Source organism: Callithrix jacchus, chromosome 10, assembly GCF_049354715.1.
Source record: "Callithrix jacchus isolate 240 chromosome 10, calJac240_pri, whole genome shotgun sequence".
NCBI lineage: Eukaryota > Metazoa > Chordata > Mammalia > Primates > Cebidae > Callithrix > Callithrix jacchus.
In genome coordinates this window covers 65,977,179-65,993,902 of record NC_133511.1, presented here as the reverse complement: position 1 = coordinate 65,993,902, position 16,724 = coordinate 65,977,179, and the positions used below count along the sequence as shown (strand labels likewise).

Genomic DNA, 16,724 nt, shown 5'->3' with positions numbered 1-16,724 from the left:
GAAACATATTCTGGAGGCTGGGATGGTAAATTGCTTCAAGACCTGTGAGAGTATGGGGGAGTTGATGGTCATTTGTGTACACAGATCCTTTCTTCTCACTGGGTAAGCACCTCACAGCCTGTGTTTACCTTCCCCACTCACTGCTCTTGCTCTTCTTTCCACTTGGATTTTCATCAGGAAACATTAAGCATGGGCTTTCTACTAAGGCAGTATGGAATACTGTTATTATGGAATAGTATAAGACAACATTGTGTTATTGAAAGAATCTGGATTTGGGGATCATAAGATTTCAGCTTTGAAGTATTTCTGCTACTTGCAAACAGTATGAAGACTGGCAAGTCAAATAACCTTTTTTCATTTGGAATTTTAGGATCTCTATATCACAGGGTTTTGGGGAGAACCAAGTAAGCTAGTACACAGTAATGATCTCCATTACCTGTAGTGACCAGTACAAATGTGTAATGGTGGAGGAAGATTCCTGCTGTCAGAGAGCACTCAGAATAGCTGAATATAGGAGATGGGGTAATTAAACCTATTTAAGGAACTATATGGTATATTCAAGTGTGCACTTTTTACAGAAGTTCAAAAGAGATAGAGTGATCCCTGAGATCTTATTGATAAGAGTGAGAGTCTCAAGGAAAGGCGTCATTTCTGAGAGTGGAGCTGGCACCTTATTTGGAGGGAGAAAGAGGAGAGACATGTCAGGTAAAAAATTCTCCTTGAGTAAAGGTACACAGATGTAATGGTGCTTAATGTTTCTCAGGTACTGAGTTGACTAGAAGGCTCTCTAAAGGAACTGTAGTGACAAGTAGATAGAATCCAGTTAGGGAGGCCATGGATTGCCTGAAATGGGACAAGAAACTTGTTGAAGGGTTTTGAGACTGTAAAGTGGTTTTTAGGAAAGCTGGTGGTTTGGAGACATAGAAAGTAGAAGCCTTCTTAATAAGGCCATATACACAGTAGTGAATGTATATATTGAAAAGAGACAAGTTTGAGTTGTAGTGCAGCATGTTAATTAGGTTGGTGCGAAAGTAGTTGTGGGTTTTGCCATCAAAAGTAATGGTAGGAACCATGATAACTTTTGCACCAACCTAATTGAAGCCACATGACCTTGGATAAGTTGTGTGATATTACTGAATTTAAATATCCTTATATAAAGACTGGACATTCATACATATTACAGGCTTGTTGTAAGGATCAAATTGTTTAGTGCTGGTAAATGCTTTTTGAGTTTTTTTGTTTTATTTTCTCTGCCCTTTTTATTTTATTTTTATTATTATTTGTAGAGACAACGTCTCACTATGTTGCCCAGGCTAGTCTTGAACACGTGGCCTCAAGTGATCTCCCACCTCAGCCTCCCAAAGTTCTGGGATTACATTCATGAGCCACCACCCAGCTCTGTTCTCTGTCCTTTGGAATCTACTAGAAGTAAATGTTCTTTGTTTAAAGGGCAGTCTGTGGTAAAAATAGAATGACAAGGTGATGAGAACCTCAACATGAGTAGCAGAAATAGAGAAAAGGTCTCACAAAAGAGTACTTGGAAGATTTAACCAATAAGTGGGGACAGAAGAGACAGAATAGTCAAGAGCTGCTTGAGTGCTTTTTCTTGGAAAACTTGATTTCAGCCTTACATTGAACTGTTCCCTCTCTGAATTCCTCTAGCACTTACTCTGCACATGGGAATTAAGCTGTCACTTAATATGACATACTGTTTTGTATTATTTCACCAATTCGTATTTGTATATTTTCCTGTGACTGCTTCTCTGTAGTGATCAACACAGAATAAGTGCTTTTAGCATTGACTTTTGCAGAGAAGAAACTTGGGATCTGCCACCTCAGTCTTCAGAAACAGCTTTAGAGGATGGTGCCTCTAATTGTTTGAAGACTAAGAGTACTATGGGAGAGAACTTGGAGAAAAAATGTTATTCTCAGTGGAGCAGGATCTGAAAGAGTAGAGAGGCTTTTTGCTCTATGGGAACGAGAAGCTGTTACCTATAATATAATTTCTTTTTCTTTTTTTTTTTTTTTGCCTGGGCTGGAGTGCAGTGTTGCAGTCTCACTCACTGCAACCTCTGCCTCCCGGGTTCAAGCAGTTCTCCTGCCTCAGTCTCCTGCCTCACCCTCCCCAGTAGCTGGGATTGTAGGCATGTGCCACCACATCTGGCTAATTTGTGTATATTTAGTAGAGATGGGATTTAACCATGTTGGCCAGGTTAGTCGCAAACTCCTGATGTCAGGTGATCCAACCGCCTTGGCCTCCCAAAGTGCGGAATTTACAGGCATGCACCACTATACCCAACCTAATACAATTTCTTTAATTTGTTGTGTCTTGATTTTGGAGGGGAGGGTTTTTATTTTATTTCTGCAGCTGTAGTTTCACTTGCCATAAAGAAATGTAATAAAAGCTTCCCCTAAGCAGATGTGAATTTCTACTCTTATGAAACTGACTTTAAGAACACTGCAATTCTTGTTTCCTGATTTTAAAAATAAGTATGCAAATATAATCTTTCCGCCTCCATCACAGAATGACTTGACTTAGATCATTGCAGTACGCTGTTTTGCCCCAAATATATCAAAGCATTTTGTTCTGCCTGGCAGTTATAAAGAAAAGCTGCTTGCTTAATTTGTTTTGGCTATTAAAGTTCATATGTGGTGTTAAACCATGCTTTCCAAAGCTATTATTTAGACCCTTTTAGCCTTATACCTGGATTTCTGTCTCCTGACTGGCCTGTCAGCCTGATCTTAAAGCATAACTTTTATGTCTTAGTTGAGAACACAAGATTGGGAGCTGGGCTGTCTGTGTGGCTTTGAATTATGTGGTTCTGTCACTTACAAGATGTGTATTCTTGGGCAAGTTAATACATCTCTTTGTATCTCAGTTTCCTCACTTGTAAAATGGGGTAATATTGACCTTAGAAGGTAGTATCTGGCACATAGTAAACACTTAACAAAATATATACAGTTACATATATATATGTAGCTGGCTATTCTGGGCTTCAGCTTCCTTAGGTACATATTTTTCAGAACATGTTGTGAAATCGGTTTACATCAAACTCCCTTGAGTATTAAGTTGAATTTAACAGATATTTGGACCTTTTCTTAGGCCTGAATCAGATTCTCTGGAGTTAGGGCCTGGATATCTGCATTTTTTCACATGTCTCTATTACGTCTGCATTTTAACAGTTACCTCCAGGTTGAGGACTACTGGCTTAAATGATTTTTTTAGTCTCTTTTGGTTCTGAAATTTTAAGGTTTTTGTTTTGTTTTCAAAAAGCTATTCTGCTTAATCAGTAGGTTTCTTTAAAATGTTTATAATGAAGAGACCTTGAAACTTACCTGATATTTCAGGCTCATTTGGTAGACACGGACACAGTTGGAGACGGGAAGGCAAAGCAACTTGTGCAAGACCACACAGTGACTTAGTAACACAGTACCTGGCTCTTCCCTTACTCAGTACATTGCTTCCCATCCGTGTGCTAGCTAATGTGCTAGCTAATGTAGTAGTTAGATGAGCATCTGTTGTGAGGTGGAAGACCTAGGCTGTAGTCTTCCTTGGCTTTGTCACCTACCAACCATATGTCCTTAGGTATCTCCTCTTTTAGTCTACTGGAAGGTATCTTAGCTTGCGACACTTCTGGGTGATATGCTTGTGCCTTCTTACCTACCTCTGACAAAGAAAATGGACGGTTTTATGACATTAGTATAATTGTGTGTGTTTGTTCAGTGAAACAAGGTGCTGGCCTTTTAACACTGTTTTGCACACTGAACTTTATTAGCATCTCAAAACTCATTATTTTTTATTTTCTCAAAATGAAAAGTATGTGTGTGTCAAAGGCCACTATCAAGAAAGTGAAAAAAGACAATCCACAGAATGAAAGAAAACATTTTCAAATCATGTATCTGATAAGGGTCTAGCATATAGACTATACAAACAGTTTTATAACTCATTAATAAAAAGATAGCAACCTAGTTTTTAAAAGGGCAAAAGATGTAAATAGACATTTCTCCATAGAAGATATATGAATAGCTCATAGCACGTGGAAAGATGTGCAACATCATCAGTCATTAGAGAAATGCAAAGTAAAACCACAAAGAGAAACCACTGCACATCCACTAAGATTGCTATAATAAAGAAAAAAAAAAGGAAAATAACTTGTTTTGGTGAGAATATGGAGAAATCAGAATCTTCATGTATTGCTGACAGGGATGTAAAATGTGGTGGCACTCTTAGAAACAGTTTGACAGTTCCTCAGAAAATTTAGCATAAAGTTACCATATGACCCAGCAATTCCACTTCTAGGTGTATACCCAAGAGAATTGAAAATGTATGTCCACAGGAAAACTTGGCACACAAATATTCATAGCACAGTTATCATAATGGCCTAAAGGTAGAAACAACCAAAATGTCTCTCAGGTGATGAATGGATAAATAAAATGTGATATATCTATACAATGGAATATAAGTCAATCATTAGAGAGAATAAAGTATTGATACATACTACAATAGGGATGAATCTTGAAAATGTGCTAAGTGAAAGAAGCCAATCACAAAAGGCCATATATAGTATGACTGCATAAAATGTCCAGAATAGGCAAATCCATAGAGACAGAAAGTAGATTGTTAGCTGCCAGGTGTTAGAGGGTAGGAATAAGATGTAACTGCTAATGGGTATGGAGTTTCTTTTTGAGGGTATGCATATATTCTAGAATTAGATAGTGGTGACGGTTGTATAACCTTGTGAGTATGCTAAGAACCGCTGAATTGACATTAAGTAGTAAATTTTATGGTATGTACATTATATTGAAATTTTAGAAACTTTTGTCTTTCCATTCATGGAGTAACCCTTAAAGTTTCAAATTATTTTTTTTTAAGTGTATTTTATGTTACACAGTGGTATCACAGATACTGATTAATACTCTTACTTTAATTACTAATTAAAAGACTCACTAAAAAAAGAAAAAAATCGGGCTCAGGTCCCTCTTTCAGCTGTTGCCAGCACTTTGCTCTGTTCTGATCTCCATCTTATCAAAATTTTTTTTTTTGAGACGGAGTTTTGCTCTTACCACTCAGGGTGGAGTGCAAGGGCGCAATCTCGGCTCACCACAACCTCCTCCTCCCAGGTTCAAGTAATTCTCCTGCCTCAGCCTCCTGAGTAGCTGGTATTACAGGCATGCGCCACCACGCCTGACTCATTTTGTATTTACAGTAGAAATGGGGTTTCTCCATGTTGGTCAGACTGGTCTCGAACTCCCGACCTCAGATTATCCACCCACCTTGGCCTCCCAAAGTGCTGGAACTATAGGTGTAAACCACTGTGCCCAGCCCTTATCAAATTTCAGTAGTAGTTTTTATATTGCGTAGCCTTTCAGTAGCATTTGACTTATTGGTCACTTCTTTCTTCTTGAAATATTTTCTTTATTTGGCTTCTAGGACACCACTTGCCCCCAGTTTTCCTCCTCCTTCAACTAGTCTCTGTTTTCTTCATTGTTCTTTGGTCTTCTTCCTGACCTGTATAAATATTGCCAGTCCCTGAGCTCTTATCCCAGGCCCTCTCCTCTGTCTGTGCTCATCCTTAGGTGAGGTGATACCCAATGTCATGGCTTAAATAACATGTAGAAGTTGCTGATTTCCACATTTATATTCTCAACCTGGACCTCGCCTATAAGCCCCAGACTTTTATGTCCAACTGCCTACTTGTCATCTCCACTTACATGTCTAATACATGTATCAGGCATGAATAGCTGGAGCCAATCCCTTGATTTCTGCTTACCCCTCAAAGTGTTTCTCTCCCATTCTTCCTCATTTCAGTTTGATGCCTCCATTCATCTAATTTATTGAAACAAAAACCTGAAAATTACCCTTGATTCTTCCTTCTGCCTCGTATTCCATATTCATCCCATCATTGTATTTTCCTGGCTTAACATCCAGAATCTGACCACTCTTACCTAGACAGCTGTAGTACCCTTTTCAACTGGTCTTCCAGCAGGTTCTGTGCTTGGCTTTCCTTTTTTTTTTTTTTTTTTTTTTTTTTTTTGTGAGACGGAGTTTTGCTCTTGTTACCAAAGCTGGAGTGCAATGGCGTGATCTCGGCTCATTGCAACCTCTGCCTCCTGGGTTCAGGCAATTCTCCTGCCTCAGCCTCCTGAGTAGCTGGGATTACAGGCACGCGCCACCATTTCCAGCTAATTTTTTGTATTTTAGTAGAGATGGGGTTTCACCTTGTTGACCAGGATGGTCTCGATCTCTTGACCTCATGATCCACCCTCCTCGGCCTCCCAAAGTGCTGGGATTACAGGCGTGAGCCACCGTGCCCGGCCTTGGCTTTCTTACATTTTGTTCTCCACACAGCAGCCAGACTAGTCTTTTAAAACAGATCACCCACTCTTTTGCTGAAATCTCTCTAGTAACTTCCCACCTCAGCTCAAATCCAAACCCCTAACTGTAGCCTATTTTGTAGCCCCTAAATGTTCTTGATCCTGCCTGTTTCTGTCATGCTCACCTGTCAGTTTCTACTTCAGTCATTATGCTCTGGAAACCCTGGCTTTTCTGCTGTTCCTTAAACATGTTCAGCCTGGGGACTTTTGGTGTTCTGTTTTTCTGTTTTCACTGGGACACTCCCTATTTTCTCATGGGTTACTCCTTTATTCAACTCTGCTCAGATGTTAACTATTTTCCCTCAGTGTTTTTTAGTCTTTTTAAAAAACTCTATTGCATTTTTCTATATAATATTTTTTACAACCTGGATTTATATGCATATTTATTTACTTATTCTTTATCTCCCATAAAAGAAGAAGCTCCTTGAGTGCAGAATTTATCTTGTTTATGACTATATCCCTAGTGACTACAGCAGTGCTTGGCACATAGCAAGCATCCACTCAATATTAATTTAAAGAAAATACAGAATTAAAATTGCCAAAAGGTTGTGTTTTAATTTTTTTTTTTTTTTTGGCTTGCTACCACCTCCACCTCCCAGGTTCAAGCAGTTCTCCTGCTTCAGCCTCTTGAGTAGCTGGGACTACAGGCGCATACCACCATGCCCAGCTAATTTTTGTAATTTTTAGTAGAGACAGGGTTTCACCACGTTGGCCAGGATGGTCTTGATCTCTTGACCTCGTGATCTGCCCACCTCGGCCTCCCAAAGTGCTGGGATTACAAGCGTGAGCCACCGTGCCCGGCCTCATGTTTTAAAATATTATTTTTTTCTTTTAAAAGATTGTCCAACACTGGAATGAATTGCTATTGAGAGACTTGGCAGTTTCCTTAAAAAGAAAAAAAACAAAACAGAAAAGTCATATAACAGTTAATGCTTTTCCAGGCTGTAGGAAATGGATTTCAGATGAAACAGCTGAATACTCCTATCCCTGAATTTGCACTCAGCTGGATTCTTTGGAACCGATTGCATGTAATTCTTAAATGGAGTATGTGAACTGCCACCTCTCTAGAATAAGGACTCATTTCACATCTGTGTCAATGTAGTACATTCCCAGCCAGTCTTCGTACTTTGACAGCATCCCTCTCTCTCTCATCCCCCCCCAGTCAGTTTTGCTGCAGATTGATTTTCCTGAGGTTAGGTAACATTTTATCCAAAATCTTTTTTGCAGATCCTTAAACCTGTAATGTGCCCTTACTCCTCTATTTCTTACCATTTAGCACTTAGCATAGGATTTTCCTTAACTAGATTGTAAAGACCATTTTAATTTGTATATCTAATTTCTTCTCTATCCATTGCAAAGGTAAAATATTTATACTGGATGATTATGCCAACAATTCAGTTAGACTTTAGAAGATGTTAGTTGCTAGTATTGAAAGGATTGTTGACTGCATTTGGATTTGCTGCAAGAAAAAATGCTTCATTGTTGGAGCATTGTTGATTAATATTTGAATCAAGTTGTTTTAACTTTGAGCTATTTTCAGCCTTAGAGCTCACACTCACTCGGTTCAATGGTGGGATGTTTAAGTCTTGGATCTACTGACTGGCCTGGTCCTCAAACAACTGTGGTCATGTAGGCTTCTCTCTTCTTGGGCCAGGTTAATTTAGAAGCAGCCCTGTCACGGCTAAGTACAGTTTGTGGTGGAGTAGAGAAGGCAGTGTGGAACCTAAGAATCAGTTTCTCTGGGGTTGTCACGAATGTGCATGCTCATAATTTAATCAACACATGGTAATTTCCTTCTAACTCCAGTGATGAATCCAGTCAGTAATAAGCACTGTTAAGCCAGTAATTTTCTTTGCAGTACATCTTGGGCATTTTTATAAAAAGTAGATTGAAATTGAAGCTTCAGTGTCTTGCTAAGAGCATAATCTCTTTGAGATATCGTGTTTTTGCTGAATTGGGATCTAAATTAGATGACAGTGCACATTCTTCAGATAGACCTCATTTTCTCCCCAAACTGAACATTTTCTTTTCTTGCTAAATATGTGTGTGTGTTTGGCGGGGAGGGGTATGGGTACATATATATTTCCAACTGAAATTGTAATCTCAGCTTCTGAGTTTGCCATCAGTTTTTTATTACCTCCTTATTTTAGTTTAGAACTCCACATATGCAAATGGATATTTATCCTTTTCCCTCCTGTATTCCTTCTCTTGGAAAATGACATGATGGCTCAAACAAGTCATCCAAGCCCTAATTCTAGCAGGTAGTCATCTCTCTCTCTCTTCTCTTTCATGTTCCTTATAACTAGTCTGTTACTAAGTCCTGCCAATTCTACCTCAGAAATACTCCCTTTCAATCCCCCTGCTGCTGCTTTATTGAGCAATGAGGCTCTGCAGTTACATCAGGCCCCATCTGCATCTCTATCTCCAGTTTTACTCCCCTCCAGATCATCTGCCAGGTTGCCCCTAAAGTGACTTAAAAAAAAAAAACAACTTAAATTTGTTATTCTTCTGCTTAAAATACTCTCCATTGCCTGCTTCAGAATAAAATTCAAGTTCTTTAGCCTAATAACTAGGAAATGGTTTCTCTCAGATGCCTCATTGCCTACTACTTTCCCCCATTGCAGCTTCTGTCTACTTTCTAAACTGGGATAAAGGAGAGAAAAAGTTTATTTTTCTTAGAGCCATGTCAGTTCTTTCTAATTCAGAACAGGGTCACCATTGACACCACTCTCATCCCTGGTAATTCTTCATCTCTCTAGTGTGAATTGAGGGATCCCTTGAGTCTTATTGTCAGGCTAAGGAACTTTATGAAGCAATTCACTAAGGTCTTTTATATCACTGTATAACTTCTGTTTTTAGTGATTAATAACTTCTGTTATTAAAATTTAAGATATTCATGTTGGTATGTCATACTCAAAACAGTTTTGTTTTGCTGGACGTATCCTAATAACCAAGGATTTTGTCCTTTTGTTTTTTTTTTTTTTTTTTTTTTTTGAGATGAAGTCTCACTCTATTGTCCTGGCTGGAGTGCAGTGGCACAATCATGGCTCACTGCAACCTAGACCTCCCAGGCTCAAGCCATCCTTCTGCCTCAGTCTCCCAAGTAACTGGGACTCTAGATGGGCACCACCACGCCTGGCTAATTTTTTATACTGAATTTTTTTGCAGAGATGGGGTCTTGCTATGTTGCCCAGGCTGGTCTCAGACTCCTGAATTCAAGCGACCCTTCCATCTTAGCCTCCCAAAGTGCTGAAGTTATAAGCATGAGCCACTATCCCTGGCCTATTTTGTCCTTTTTTTTGATCCCACCCTATCTCTTTAAGTCTGGTGATGCATGGGGAACAGAAGACTATATTCCCCCAAATGACTTAATTTGGAAAATACCTTCCTGCACTGACTACATAGCCTTCAAACCTGAGTTGTGTTTAATATCCTTCCTAAGCACTTACGGCGTTCATGATGCCATACCTGCAGTGAAATATGTTCGTAGAACTTTTTATTATTCAAATGTGCAGTGAAGAAACATAACTGAAATGAGCCTTTGTAATTTTCTATTAAAGCCATCAAATGCCTATTTTCTTTGAACTGGTTAGCCAGCCAGCTCTGGCATCAGGTACGTTAGTTTGATAAAAGGTGTCTTTATCTTGGCCGAGTGTGGTGGCACTTTGCAGGCTGAGGTAGGTGGATCACTTGAGGCCAGGAATTCGAGATGAGCCTGGCCAACATCGTGAAACCCCAACTCTATTAAAAAATACAAAAATTAGCCAGGTGTGAATGCACATGCCTATAATCCCAGCCATTCAGGAGGCTGTGGCATGAGAATTTCTTGAACCCAGGAGGCGGAGGTTGCAGTGAGTCAAGATCGCACCACTGCACTCCACCAGCCTGGGCGACAGAGCAAGACTCTGACTCAAAAAAAAAAAAACAGTTGTCTTTATCTCTTCAGTGGGTGATGTAGGGAACTAATTTCTTTAAAATAGTACTTTTGAGCTCTGTTTTCAGCCAAATTGCAGTTGGTTTTAAATTGAGGGGGGAGGTTCAATGTTATTGATATCCTGTGGGTTTTGTGGTCCTATTCAAGATTAATAAATAAATATATATATAATATATATATTATATTAAAAAATATATATTTTAGGTTTCTTAAATGTTATTAACTAGAGCTTGTTAGGAGTCAAGATAAATTATATAGCTGTCACTTCAGGGATCTCTTTGATTCCTGTTCTTTTGTGTTTTTGATGGCTAATAATTCCTTTCCTTGTACTTCATGGGAAGGCAGTGTAGAATAGTGAGAGAGCATAAGTTTTGAAGTCATAAAAACCTGATTGAGTCCTGGCTTTACCACTTTCTACCTTTTACCTTTGGCAAGTTTTTTAAACCCCTAGTGTTATCTGTAAAAGGAGGATTTTAACTGTTTTTACCTTGTAGGGTTATTGTGGGGATTATGTACACGTTAGGCATTCAGGAAATGGTGGCTATATTTATACCTTCTGTCTGCCCTCCATCCCTTGAAGAAATTCTGTGAATAAGAACCAAATGAGATCATTCTGACTATGTCTACATTTGCTAAACTTAAACTGGAGAGTAACATTTTAGAAATCTCTTTCTTCCCTTTTTTTCTTTATAAGGCTTTAGACATTAAAAAAAAAAAAAAAGCTATTGACAGTATATTGTATACCAGTCTCTGAGAATACAAAAGTGTGTAGTCCCTGTTACCTAATGAGGGAGATAATACATACAGTCAGGTAACCATGATGCAGTGTATTATATAGTTTTATGTAATTAATAGCGACAGCAATAGCTAATTTTTATTAAGTGCTTGCTAGGTACCAGGCACTGTGCACTGTGCTGTGTTTTATAATTATACTATTTACTTCTCATACCAACCTGTGAAATAGGCATTTTCGCCATCTTCATTTTACAATTGAGTAAACTAATAAGGCTTAGAGAGGTTAAATTATTTGGCCAATGCCTTCCAGCATTAAGTGGAAAAGTGAGGATAAGAATACAAGTAGCCTGACTCCATTCTCCCTTGGATAATAACAACTCACCTTGTTGGGTAAGGGAAAAAAAGCATTTGCTTATATACATTTGTATTTAGTCTAAATTCAGTCAGCTTGATTTTTTTTTTTTTGTTTTTTGTTTTTGAGACAGAGTCTTCCTCTGTCACTCAGGCTGGAGTGCAATGGCGCCATCTTGGCTCCCTGCAACCTTCACCTCCCAGGTTCAAGCGATTCTCCTGCCTAGCTAGGATTACAGGTGTGCACCACCACACCTGGCTAAGTTTTGTACTTTTAGTAGAGACGGGGTTTCACAGTGCTGGCCAGGCTGGTCTGGAACTCCTGACCTCATATGATCCACCCGCCTCCACCTCCCAAAGTGCTGGGGTTATAGGTGTGAGCCACCACGCCTGGCCAAAATCCAGTCAGCTCGTGATTTGAGGTACAGTACACCTTTGAGAATAAGGCCACAGTCTGCCTTGGGATTGAATTCAGGGATTAAGGCAAGTAAAAATAAGTTTATGTCACTAAAGAAGAGACAGTTTTTTTGGTTGTTGTTTTCTTTGTTTGTTTTTTGAGATGGAGTCTCGCACTGTTGCCTGGGCTGGAGTGCAATGGTGTGATCTCGACTCCCTGCAACCTCTGCCTCCCGTGTCAGTCGATTTTCCTGCCTCAGCTGGGATTACAGGTACACACCACCATACCCGGCTAATTTGTACTTTTAGTAGAGACGGGATTTCACTATGTTGGCCAGATTGGTTTTGAACTCCTGACCTTGTTTTGTGATCCACCCGCCTCGGCCTCCCAAAGTGCTGGGATGGCAGGCATGAGCCACCACGCCTGATCAGAAGAGACGGCTTGATAATGAGCCATGTATTTGTCATGTAGCCCTAAAGAATTTTGTTGACTTGTCATTTACTAGATGTATGGCACTTAACATCTTTGAACTCTAGTTTTCTAATCTGAAGGACCTTGGTTTCTGGATTGAGGGTCTGCTTAGTGTTGCAATAAAAAGATGAGTGTCAGCAGTTTTACAGTGAGTGAAAATTGACCTGTGTAAGGGATATTATCTTAAAATTTTGGATACTGGCAACATACAGCATAAGTTTCTCTAGATTTCCAGAAGAAACGGTGTTCAACATAAATCACATCACTTATACAAACAGTGAAGCACAGTGAGCCACTCTTATCACTGAGGGAATGTATTTATATCAGTGTAGGGAACTGTTTATCAGCCAGCTTGTCAGATGCCCGCCAAAGGCCAACCTTGCAAACAAGCCTTGCTAAAGATGGCAATCTCAGACCCAGGTTCACTTATTTCTACACACTGCCCTTCTTTGTAATTTATCCTGTGAGGTCCCACATAGAAGAAACTAACCTATGCTTTCTCTTTTTATTATTACAAAACAAGCAATTTTGTGCATAGTGTTGAGGAAGACAAAAATGAGGCCAAAAAAAAGAGCTTCTAAAATACCAGATAGTAGTGGAGAGAACATGAGGAGTAGCATACATTTTAGTTGATGAGCAGTTTTTGAGCGTGATGAGACGTAAAAATCACAAAAATAAGCACCTAATAGCCACTCCCCTTTTTCCAAATGGTTCTCTGTACTGTAGTAGAGATAGTACTTGCTTTGAAATGGGCTGTGTTACTATGAAGTCACCTTTCTTGTGATTTCATATAATTCACTGTAAATGTTTCTGTTCCACTTACTGAAGATTGCTTCTAAGTACCAGGCAGTGAAGTTAGAGCTGAGGCTATTTCAATACATTGTAATGGCTGCTTCTGCATTTTATTTCCCTAAATTGCTAAGACGTTATCCTCTGTCTTATAAAGGCAAGTTTCTTTTCTGTGATGCAATGCAAGCAGTAAGGTGTGGCTAGGTCTCTGAGAATATGATTTTCCTGTTTTTGAATGACCCATAATTTTTAAATGACTTTATTTCACAAATAATTCAAATTCTATTGTGAGTTTAGCTCCACAAGTTGGTTCTTTCATTTGTCTTCAAAGTGAGATTTACTTGACAGTGTAAAGAAGCTATCTAGCTGGAAAACCTACTAATTTCTTTTTCGTTCAGTTTGTATCTTTAAAATTAGATGTCATGTTTGATTTGTAGGCTGGCAGTCTATGGCAGTCAATATTACAGCATGCTGCCATGAGTAATTTTCTCAAAAAAGTTTGCTTTTATAAGGCACAAAAGGGAAAAAAACTTGATTGACTTTTAATTATTTTAAGTATGGCTATTTTTAGCTTATGTTATTTCTCCCAACAAACTGCACAGAACAGGTTTTCTCTTTTGTATAATAATATATAGAACCACAGGAAAAAAATTTAAGGTTGATGAATTATATTTCTATAGTTGTTTAAAATCTTTACAATTATTTTTTATCCCATCTCTCTCACTTTTTATTATTATTTACTTATTTATTTTTAGAGACATGCTTTCACTATATTGCCCAGGCTGGACTTGAACACCTGGGCTCAAGCTATTCTCCCACCTCAGCCTCCCAAGTATCTGGGACAACAGGTACTCACCACTGCCATCTCTTTATTTCTTATAGGCAGTATCTCTATACTTGTGTTCAATCAGAAAGATAAATATGGCATTTCCTGTCTTTCAGTAAAGTAATCCATTCTTAATCCAAATGAATTTTGGATTGCTTGCTGGTTTGTAATCTTTATGGAATATAATATTTGTTCACTTGATCTAAAAAATTAAGAGTTGGCCCTTAATGGTTTACAAAAAACAGGTTTATCAGATTATTTGTAGCACCCTGTTCCTTTTAAGCTACATTCACTTAAATACTTGGATTTGAGAAAATTTTCTGCTGTGTAATACATTCACATGGTTAAAGCATTTTAAAGGCACATGTAGAGAAGTCTTGCTCCTCCCCATGTTCCTCTACCCTGATAAGATATCTGGATGTACTGTAGTTTGTTTAACCAATCCCCTTATAAGTGAGCACTTGAGTTACTTCCAGCTTTTCAAACTGGAAAACAATGTTAACAAACAATGTGGCAGCACGTAGGCTTGTATATCATTTCACATGTATTCAGTTACAGAAAAATTCCCAAAAGTGGGAAGTTGAATTCAGGGTGCTAAATTCCGTTCGTAGGTCCTGTAACATTTTGAACTTTACATGAGCAGTGAGTAAGAATTATTTGCCTCTGAATAGTAGTGTTTGGGAAACTTTCTAAACCTCTGTAGATAAGGGAGATAGAAGCAGAGTTTGTCCACACAGTTCCTGATGGGACTGGGTCTGAGACTGGGTTTGTAATTGAAAATTTAGCATTGTGTCCAACAGGCCATACTGGAATTGCTATCTTAAAGTTAAGACATGCTAGTAAAATAATAAAAGTTGTTAGCTGACAAAGTAATATTAAAGGAGGTCCTCCCTATTTTGTTAGTGTCTGTAAATTCATATATCTGTATTTTCTAAAGAATGAACAAATAGAGTAATTTTCTATACTCACATGGGGTAAAATGAAGGTCAGATACGCAGGTTTACACTTACAGTCTCTGCAGCCCATATACGTGTTCTGGTTCTGGACTTGTTTTTGTATACTCTGTATGGAGACTGGCAACCTCAATATCATGAGTACTACCTGATCCTAGTGACCTAGTCTCCTTCAACCTGATTTTTAATTGTTTGGTCTTTTTTTTTTTTTTTTTAACTGCTTCTTGCAGGGCTACTCCATAGGAGTGTGCCCAGAATAGCCTGTTTTGCCTTTTAGTTCTGCAACATCAGAAGACAAAGAGTAAATATTATGTATGCATGAGGGATGCTCTTAAGAAAGTGGTTCATTTACTTTTGTTAAGATGCCAGATTTCTAGATGCACACTTTTCTGTTTGTTTTACAGTGGAAGATAGATGATAAGCCTGTAAAAATTGACAAGTGGGATGGATCAGCTGTGAAAAACTCTTTGGATGACTCTGCCAAAAAGGTACTTCCTTGAGGAGGGGTTGGTTAGTATATACAACCCCCTATACAACTGATGGCCATCTCTCCTGGAAGATCTTTTCCTTTTGTAACTTGGAGTGAAATTTTCAGTGTTAGAAATTGAGTCAGAAAGCAGTTTCTAAAATTTCTCATAGAAAAAGTCAGAGGAAATGTGTTGAAATACAAATGTTGGCTCTCTCAAGAAAGCTGGTAATTTTTTGTTCCTAAGATTCATTAGCCTAGAAGAGAAGAAGCCTTGAGAGAAGACAGGACATTCATTAGCCTTAAGAGAAGATAGGACGGGGCTGGGCGCGGTGGTTCAAGCCTGTAATCCCAGCACTGTGGGAGGCCGAGGCGGGTGGATCACGAAGTCAAGAGATCGAGACCATCCTGGTCAACAAGGTGAAACCCCGTCTCTACTAAAAATACAAAAAATTAGCTGGGCATGGTGGCGCGTGCCTGTAATCCCAGCTACTCAGGAGGCTGAGGCAGGAGAATTGCCTGAACCCAGGAGGCGGAGGTTGCGGTGAGCCGAGATCGCGCCATTGCACTCCAGCCTGGGTAACGAGAGGAACTCAGTCTCAAAAAAAAAAAAAAAAGAGAAGATAGGACATTCATACATGATTCGTCATCTCTTCATTTTGAAAGGAAAAGAACATTTTAGCTGTGGGAAAATTTGAGGAGTTTAAAGTTTTTATATGAGGGGTTGATGAACTTTTTCTCTTGATCTTTAAAGAAGGCTTGAGTCATATTCATATGATTCTTTTATCATGGAAATCAAGAATAAAAGCAGGAACTGGGAAGGAAGTATTCCTATTAGCCTGATTCCTTCTTTTTCTCGCTAGGTACTTCTGGAAAAATACAAATATGTCGAGAATTTTGGTCTAATTGATGGTCGCCTCACCATCTGTACAATCTCCTGTTTCTTTGCCATAGTGGCTTTGATTTGGGATTATATGCACCCCTTTCCAGAGTCCAAACCCGTTTTGGCTTTGTGCGTCATATCATATCCTTTATTTATGCTCAGGTTTGTTTCCTAGTGACCATTTTTAAAAATCTGCTGATACTTCTACCAGACTTTCATATCTGGGCTTGCTAATGTTAGAATTTAACATTATGAGCTGTGATATTTATATAGTTAACATCTATCAGTTTATTTAGTAACTGTCATTGATATTTTATGTTAGTATGGTTATTTTATCGTAATTCATTTTTGTTATTAATGTAGAGGTCATTATCCTAATATGAGCACATAATAGCACAACACATAGTAACAATGAACCCAGCTCTTCTCAGTTCTAGCCCAGAACTTTTCCCACTAGACCTGACTGCTTCAAGCCACTCATTCTAGGATATTATAAGTGTGGTTTGTATTACAGTGAAGTTAAGAACTTACTCTGGAGCTAGAG

At 38.7% G+C, this 16,724-nt stretch overlaps 1 protein-coding gene across 2 annotated transcripts in view; it reads left to right on the top strand.

Annotated features, from left to right (window-relative positions):
• SPCS2 (signal peptidase complex subunit 2) overlaps window positions 1-16,724 on the top strand; it is a 31,433-nt gene that overhangs the window by 1,506 nt on the left and 13,203 nt on the right. Inside the window, exons 2-4 of one of the 2 annotated variants that reach the window (XM_078340243.1) lie at window positions 13,808-13,900; window positions 15,236-15,319; window positions 16,161-16,321. In XM_078340243.1, coding sequence (XP_078196369.1) covers window positions 13,808-13,900; window positions 15,236-15,319; window positions 16,161-16,321 — 338 coding nt within the window. The remainder of the gene's footprint in view (window positions 1-13,807; window positions 13,901-15,235; window positions 15,320-16,160; window positions 16,322-16,724) is intronic. The other variant, XM_002754816.7, reaches the window with a different exon arrangement.